This window comes from Curcuma longa, chromosome 1 (genome assembly GCF_044706935.1).
Source record: "Curcuma longa cultivar G26 ecotype Majalengka, Jawa Barat chromosome 1, ITB_CL_G26_1.1, whole genome shotgun sequence".
Lineage (NCBI taxonomy): Eukaryota > Viridiplantae > Streptophyta > Magnoliopsida > Zingiberales > Zingiberaceae > Curcuma > Curcuma longa.
In genome coordinates this window covers 8,636,454-8,645,409 of record NC_133861.1, presented here as the reverse complement: position 1 = coordinate 8,645,409, position 8,956 = coordinate 8,636,454, and the positions used below count along the sequence as shown (strand labels likewise).

Below are 8,956 nucleotides of genomic sequence, written 5' to 3'. Positions count from 1 at the left end.
CCTTTTTGCAACATGAACCATCTATTTTTCTTTGCACTTGGTTACTTGATTGCTTATCAATTCAACAATGTACTATAAACCTGACATCCGAGGATTATGTGATTAACCATGTAGAAAAGGGTGCAAAAGCTGTATAAAGATCTGGTATGTTAACCAATAGTAATGGTGTGTGATAAACTCGCAACAGACCTTTAGTTGGTAGTTTCTCAATGCCAATCCTGGACACTTGAACGAGGAGTGATGCTGCTTCTGTTATAACATTATGCTCTTTAAAACCAAATTATTTAGATTAGTGGATGGCCTTTCTCATTCATCTTCCTGCAGAAGATTGATAGGAGTTATTTGGCCTTTTTTTTTCCCTTCATATGTTCTGGGGAATGCTCCAGATATCATGATATAGTTTCTTTTACTGAGAATATTTTGTAGCTGGAGACAATGGAGGAACTAAGTAAAATGGTAACCCTAATTTATGAAGAGATTGAATCAATTTCTTTTCCTTTTATTGGAAAAATACAGCCATAACAATAAACTATGCTTCTTGTTCCAAATCTTTGCTTCTTGGCTAGCAATTTTTGGTTTGTTCTTCTCCAAGTGGTTCTGCAGCATGTGGGAATTTTAACAGGAGCTCGAGTAGAAGAAAGCTTGAGTCTGCCTAATGCTGTAAAATTTGCCAATGGCAACATGGTCCAGCACAATATAGCTCTTACTAGAATGTATTCCTATTACATCTCTATTCCTTTATTATTATTATTATTTTCATTTTGCTATGGTCATAGTATCAATTTAAATAAAGTAAATACAAAATTAAATCATGTAGTGGTGTTATTTGTGTTGGCATCGGTCGCCAGTTCTTCTGGAATAATTTTAGGATACAACTCATGATTTTAATATGAAAGCAATGATTTATGTTACTGAGCAAGCATTGTCTCACGAGATTGAATTTTCTCCTGTGCAGAAATCCTTTTGAATTATTTGTTGTTAGTTCTGAATAGTCGGACAAATATAGCTTGTGATTATATAAAGTGATCATTAGGGCCAATTTGTTGATAATCATAACCCAGACATGATAGTAAGAGGTTCAATGATGCTTGCGTATATGACAAAAATAAGAATAAATTATTTAAAATTTGATCTTTATTAAAATTTAACTAGATATTTTAGTTAGAATTTGTTCGGTTTCTTTTGTATTTAAAAAGCTTATTTAAATGAAAATTCAAATTGCAAAATGATCTATAATCAATTTATTTTTACTAATTTATTTTAGGCGCGCAATTTGATTTTTCTAATCAGCTTTTCACTTTTTAAATTAAAGATTTTAACCATTATAAATTTTTAAACTTAGAATATTGATATGTTTAATTCAAAAGAGCATTTGAATGGAACTTTATCCATAAATTAGTTTATGAATTAACTTTATTTTTTCTTTGCAATCTGAATTTCAAATGAGATAAATATTTTAGAAGTTAATTTTTGAATATGTTTAAATTATTTTATAAAATACTTTAAGTACAAAATTTATAATTAAAATTTTGTTAAAAGAAAAAAATTAAACTTGTATAAAATTTGAAATGCTTTAATTATAATATTAATAAAGAAAAATTAATAGTAAATTACTTTATGAAAAATAATTACAAAGCTGATTTTTAATTATTTTAATTCATAATAGTGTATTTTAATAATAAAAATATTGCTGCATTTAACGCCCAATGAAAGTGATGGAACACTTGCAGAAGTGATGGAACACTCACATGCTCCTTCCTAGCAATTGCCAACCTTTAATTAAAGTACAGTGGTCACGCTCTCTTGATTTCTTGGAAAAAAAAGTACTTTTAATTATCAAAATATTTAAAAAGTGCCTTTTAAAATAAAATTAAGAGCATTCTATTATATTTTTCATATACCAAATATTTTTTATCTTAGTGCTTTTATAGCAGCTGGTTATAATTAAACTTTTGGTCAAAAATTATTTATTATAATTATTACAATTTAATAAGATCACTTTAAAATTACTATAATATTTATTAATATCTATTATACCCATTCTTTAGTAGTTGGTAGAATAGTATAACAGTTATAGTGATTTTAATTAAGTTTAAATAAATTGATAAAAATTTTAACATACAAGTCTCTATATAGTATTTTTGATAAATTAAAATTAAAACTAATTAATTTTAAAATGTTGCACAAACTGTAGCTACAACATGACTAAAATAAAAATATTTTTAAAACAAAAAATATATTGAGAAATCCTATACCTTTTAATTTCTTAAAATATGCTGTGGCCTTTCATTATTTATTATAATTTTATAGGAGCAAAAACCATATCTCGCCTGGCCGGCATACGCCGTAACGGAGCGTTTTATGCATAGATTCTCTGATTTTGTCGAGGACTTTGTTTTAATCATGAGCATCCGTGAAGGCGGAATAAACCGTTCGTACCGGTTTATTGAAGTCCTATCGTAAGCCGACAGCGGCACGAAAGCGGAGACGGAGATGTTACGCACCCGCATTTATTTAGAAGATTAGGTAGCGAGAGGTGGCGTGCCCAATACCTTCTTCCTCACGGCTACTGAGCTCTTTGGCGGTTTCGCTTTCCCTCTTTCCGATTTCTCATCTCTTCGATCCCTCTTTCGTAGCGGTTTCTCGACGAGATCGATGCGAGCAGGTAATTGGTGTTTTTAAAGCAGATTTGTAGTTTGGATTTTTTTTTTTTTTTGGTTTGCCCTTTTTTGTGGAGTCGCTTTGGTTTGTTCGACGAAGTTTCTCGGAGAGATCTCGTTGATGAACGCATCGGAGGATGATATTGAACAGATCGACTGGACTGTTGCTCTTGGAGGGTGTCTTGGCGTGGGACGAGATCGATAGATGTCAGTAACGGAGTCCAAGAGAAAGACGCGGTTGACTGAAGTCAAAAGGTTTTTTTTTTTTGAGATCTAATTCCGATTTGCCGCTCTCACGATTCAAGAAAGTGTTCTCTGACAGAGAGTGACACCCACTAAACTTTTTAGAGTGGAAGCGGAGTCTGTGGTCATTATCTTCGCCTATTCACAGAGTAGCCGATGGAAGGAAGATCGAGTAGTTGAAGACTTACAATTTGTCCTTTTCCCCTTCCGAACTACTTGTTTTCCTGCTATCTGGTCTCTTTTGGATTTTGGTAATCCTCCATGTTGCTGTAGTGTGTTCCAGTAGATTTCAACTTAAGGATCGTGCTGAGGACATTGTTAGGGTTGTGCTTTTGCAACATGATTTCGGCGAACGCCTGAACTCAAGCGTCAGAGATGGTATAACTTCGTTCGTATGACCCGATTTCCCTATTTTTGTTGTCGCTAGGGTTTGGTTTTGTTGAAAGCAACTGTTACGATGTGAAAAGAAACATTTTTGTTGGTTAACACAAGCCGTGATGTTTGGGTCAATCTCTACTCTGGAGCTCATGGTATTTGTTTTGCATGTCTTTACATTAGAGAGGAAGTCAATCTACGCAATGATGTTATCCATTTTCTTTTACTGTTTTGTTTTGCTTCTTATTCTTATCCACCTCATGTTTATGTTCCCTTTTAGGTACAGAGAAGGATCTGGAAAATGTGTTGGTGAATCAGTGTATTGTTTTTCTTCATTTTTAGTTTAGCCACCACGGGGCAGTTCTAGGATAGCTTCTCTATTGCCTAGAGTGCTAATAAATGCAGACTAACAAAGAGGTGGTTTCCTTGCTAATACCATTACAAAGCAGTTTGAGAAAATAAGCTGTGTTATTATGCTTAAGAATATTAATTTATTTGAAATTTCTTATTGATAGATTCAGATTGACCTTGCTGATCCGCAATCTGACGAGCCTATATCTGGTATACCAATCAAGAAAAGGCTATTTCATATGTCACAGTCTTCATCTTCTACATGCCAAGATACACCCACAGTGCCAAAAAATTTAAGTGAGCAACCGAGGAAGCTCTTACTAAAATCAGAATGTTCTGTTTCAGAGAACTCTGCTGGTGTGAAACTAGACAGTAATGTAAGTCCTGATGACTTGTTAGGGTCTTCCATCAGACTGCCTGGTTTACATGGATTTCCTTCCCAGGTTAATCAAAAGATAGGGCTCAAGAAAGGCACCGCTGGAAGTGGAGAATCAAATATGCATGACGATCTGAATGTAGATATAAGGGCATCACTAGGCTTTGGTATAGAGAAAGGGAAGAATTCATCAGAAGAATTTGAATCTGAGATGCTCAAAGGTAAAGAAGCTGTTGGGAAGATAATTGCTTCAAGTGATGTATCTTCATCTGAAGGAGTTGAAACGTCAGGTTTGTATCTATCATCATGTCAGGATATGGAATGTAGCCTGAACTTGTCAAAGAAAGTGAAAGATGAAACTTGTCCATTGGATCTCCCTGTGGACAATAAGCTGGAACATCTTCATCAAACCAGTTACAATGATTTGGAATCACAATGTGCTTCTAATCTTTACTCAAGTAGAGAAAAGTGGGATTTGAATTTTCCAATGGAAGTGTGGGATACCAATTTGCACAATTTAGCTACTAATCATGAGATGAACAATGAGTTAAAGCTGAAGGACTTGCATCAACCAAACGATGACAGAATTCCCATCCAAAATACTCAAGAGACCCCAAACAATTTTGGATTAGGATTATCAATGGTTGAGTCGCATCAACGCAACATGAGGTTTACCAATTTGGAAATGCCTGAGGATGGAACTACATACTATGTAGATGGTTTGGATTTGCAACTTCGGCTACCTAGCAGACCAAAGTTGCGCGACAATTTAGGAGTAGCTCCTTTTGATCTAAGTTTGTCCTTGACAGGTAATCTTTCAGATGCTTCTTTTACAACTGTGAAGCCTGAACCATGTGTGAACCATAATCAGAAAGACACTAAAGGACATCAATTTAGTAGTTTAAACTCAGGTGTTATTGCACAAGTGAAATCTGAACCATGTGATGGAAGTTTCCATGTAACTTCTCAGATTGAGGACCGATCACTAGATAAAGAGGTCAAACCAGAACTGCCTGAAGAATATCAGGCGAAGTCTCCAAATTTGGTCTTAGGTAATCACCAGTTAGCTTCTTTGGCACAACTACCAACGGCGTTGGATTCTAATTCTTTGTGTCATGCAAATATTATTTATGAACCTAATCCAACTTTGCTTAGTGTTGCAAACACAAGCTTGGATGAAAGAACTTGTCAAGACTTAAATCCTTCTTCAATAACAGATTCTATGATACTTTCTAAAGTTGGTGGCAGCTGCATTAACCAAGATGCAAAAGGAAGTTCTAGCAAACCATTGGCTAATGTTGAGTCTATCCTTTCTGATGTGAAAGGATGTACTGCAGAAGATAGAGTAATTTGTGTAATTGTTGGCAAGGATTCTTCCCGACATAATGAGTTTGTGGAATCTGATCCTAAAGAACTCAGTGCCTGTGATGGATTATCATCTGAAAGAAGAGCTGAAATGAACTTGTCTGGCGAAGAATGCACTGTGTCAAAATTCTTGGCCAATAGCAATCTTGATTCTGATCCTAGAAAAAATACTATAGTAACTGGTGGGAATCAGGAAGGCATGGAATTATCTGCTAACATTCAGATAGATCAGTGTGTTGTTGATGCTGAACGGCATGGTGCTCCTGAAGGTCCAAAGGGTACAGGAAATAAGGTTACCAGTCATGGAGTTGGTGATTGTGAAGATAGTGAGCGACAATGTGCAAACGAGATCCAATGTCAGTATAAAAATAAACTGGATGCTAGAGTTGCTACCGCTTCCATCAGTTCAGAAGGTTTTCCTTTCATGACAGATGTGCATGTGGATACGAAAGGCAAGGAAATACAAACTGAAGAGGTAAGTGGTCATAGTGCTGTGATGTGCCATGATAAAAAGGAGACAACCAGTGACTTAAAGACAGACTTGCCTAAATTGCCAGTTATAATGGAGTTGACTGCTTCTTCCAGTAACAAGCCTGTTAAACCTTGTCAGGGAACAAGAGAGAAACACCTTGGAAAGGACAATGTGTCTCAAGTGAGGTCGAGCTCAATCGAGGCATCTCCTGTAATTGCAAAAAGCAAGAATGAATATGTAAAAAACAAAAATGAAGATGTAGGCGGAGGGCAGACGAGCGCAAAAGCTATTAGTGTAGCAATGAATCATCCAGAACGACAAGAGGGGGAATCCAATGTTTATAGCCCATTCAAACATAGTCACATTAAGCATGACGACAGCAGGTACAAGTATAGAGAGGGAAACAAGGTAACTTCACCTTCAAGTAAGTCATTTGGTTACAGGAATGCTTCTTCTGCTAGGTCAGTTCCTGATGGTATGGAGAAAGAAAGGTTGATTGATGATAACGAGAAGCATGCCAATTTATATTCTCAAGGGAGAAGGTGATAATGCTCTTACACTTTATAATTGCCACTGTTATTTCTGTTGTTACCTATTTTTACTATGACATTAATGGTCTTTATTCTTATATATTTTAGGCATTCAAAATTCGAAACTAACAATCATGAGCAGACAATTGGCCAACGTGAATCTGATTACATGAACAATCGAAGGAACTATAATCGTCATTTTACTCGGGATCCTGACATCCAGTATGGACCAGCACATAGTAATCCCAGAAAATCACGATATATGAGGCATAATGAAGATACGGTTCCATTTACTGCTCCAAATGGTAGCACCTATAGATCATTGAGAAGGATGACAGACTATCCACCGGATCGTCGGTTTACATCTTGGAGGCAGTCCCAAGGGCCCAGAGAGGAACCCAGTGGTAGACGCCAAATAAGAGACATTGACACCAACAGGATTGTTGGGAGAGAAATTCCTGATTATGTGATTTGCGAGGATAAAATCACAAGTTTACCTGGTGAAATGGCAGATAATTTGCTACATTCACACTCAAATTTGCATTATGAACGAACTGAAAATGACTTTCTGTTGAGGGGCAGTAGCGTTTCTCCTGTTAGGAGATCTGCAGTGCGGTCATGCTCGCCCATTCAATGGTTTTCACCTGGAAGAGCACCTGAAATGTACATTGATAATGATGCAGATTTCACAACAGATGGACCTTCACTTGATAGAGTTGACATGGTTAGGAATCATCCAGAAGATGAGATAACGAACAGGCATGCTTTACTTCGATGCCTTCAGTTTGAACCTGACATGAGAGAAATGCATTTGGCTAGAGAACTTGATTTAGCTAGGGCTGGTAGAGCTTTGAGGAATAGAAGATATGAGATGAGACTAGCTGAAGATACCGAGTATCTTGAACCTTCATACTCTGAGGACAAATTAGTTGATAGCAGGGACTATGATGACAGGCATGGACTTGTACAAACACGTCATATTGCTAGTGGTGTTGATCCCAGCCGTGTTTTTCCTGATGATGCTCATTGTCCGAGATCAAGAGAATATAATGATAGGCATGGATTCGTACGAGTACGACCGCGTCACATGCCTAGCACTGAGGATGATAATCTTGCTCCTGCTGGCGATGTCTATCCTAGATCGACAAAGTTTTTCCCTGATGGTGAAATGGATCACGTCGGGGGCAGCTCCCGGAACTTCCGTAATCATGTAAGGAATCGACTCGGACCTGCTGGTGCTAACAGATTAAAGAACAAGTTAGAACAGGAAGAAGATTACAGATACCACCGTAAACAACAATGGTGTGATGGTGCTTCCGATAACGTGAGGTTGAAAAGGAGGAAGAGCTAGTACAGTTTGCTTAGCTTGCATCACAGGCAACCAATTATGGTCTTTGGCTTATTCTCTCTCTTCATCCAGATGGATCATACCAAGAGGTACCAGCAATAATTACAGAATGACAATTGACTCGGTGGATGTCTCCCACTGCGATTGCTGTGCTGTAACAGTTTATAGCTACAATAAATTGTACTTCAGAAATGCCCATGCCGAGTGCTCTCTAGAGATCTCACGAACAACTGGAATGCCTCATTATTGAACAACAATTAGGCTTTGATTTAAGCCTTGCGAGTCTTACGGATCAAGCCTTTTGAGACTGCAGTATCATTTCTCTCTGCTAACGTTCCTATGCTTTAAGAAAAGGGTCACCAACCTGTTTTGGTGGAAGCTATAATATACGCGAGGAATCATCGTAGGCATTTTCCATTGACTTCGCATACGAATCATCTCACTTCTTCCTTCATAGACTAATATGTTGCTTGTATCGTTTCAGAAAAAAAACAGAGATTGAAAAAGATCGCATTGCTTATATTTGCCTGTCAGCAACTTTATTATAGCCTTCTTGCTAGAATTTTGATGTCCTCGGATAGTTCATGCTTACTGCCCGTGTTATAAATGACAGATCTCTTCCAGTTAATCGGGCATTTGATGAAGATAAGCTCAACAGCAATGCTGGTAGTGTTTTTACCACTCTTATGCTGTGTTAGTCTCAAACTTTTGATTGTAAGGCGTTATAATTTCCGGCTTACATGATGCTTCAAGTTCAATCAGTCATTTAGAGAAAAAAAAATGAATCGTATATGTAATGAGACAACAGATGAGAATTGGAATAGAATAAACTCATTAGGTTGATAAATAAAAAAGTAAGGCCGTGATGCAATTAGTTGACAATGATAGGTAATACATATCTCTGGAGTTATCAGATAAATAAATGGAAATAACTAGTATCTAACATTAGTGAACTGTAAAAATAAGAGAAAGTAAATTAAGATAAAAAATATATATATGTTTGAAGATGGACGAATGTTTAATAGTTAGATAAATTGATTAATGTAAAGTTAAAGGTGCTGGACGAACATTTGAGGATTAGATAAGTTGAAACAATAAAAATAAAGGCCTAAGGAATGAAAGAAAATAAGGGAAATTTTACATAATAAAATTAAAAACCTCTTTTTATTATTTCAACCAAGTAGAGAACTGGATTAGTAAAATATATTAAGAACAATTCAATCAAACTTGAATTAG

The 8,956-nt window shown here is 36.3% G+C and overlaps 1 protein-coding gene across 2 annotated transcripts; it reads left to right on the top strand.

The window, feature by feature from the left end:
• Positions 1 to 2,569: 2,569 nt before the first annotated feature.
• On the top strand, positions 2,570 to 8,415 carry LOC141842067 (uncharacterized). 2 transcript variants are annotated; one of them, XM_074730294.1, is made up of 4 exons: positions 2,570 to 2,665; positions 3,559 to 3,695; positions 3,800 to 6,384; positions 6,481 to 8,415. In XM_074730294.1, the coding sequence occupies exons 2-4, from the start codon at positions 3,678 to 3,680 to the stop codon at positions 7,721 to 7,723; spliced, it is 3,846 nt and encodes a 1,281-aa protein (XP_074586395.1). In that variant the 5' UTR covers positions 2,570 to 2,665; positions 3,559 to 3,677; the 3' UTR covers positions 7,724 to 8,415. The 2 variants fall into 2 exon arrangements, with proteins under 2 accessions (XP_074586395.1, XP_074586389.1); XM_074730288.1 differs by having other exon boundaries at positions 3,794 to 6,384.
• Positions 8,416 to 8,956: the final 541 nt, after the last annotated feature.

Excerpts from the sequence above, each read along its gene's own strand:
- LOC141842067 (XM_074730288.1), top strand. Across the intron at positions 6,385-6,480 it reads TTATATTCTCAAGGGAGAAG|GCATTCAAAATTCGAAACTA; the intron begins GTGATAATGCTC and ends TATATATTTTAG.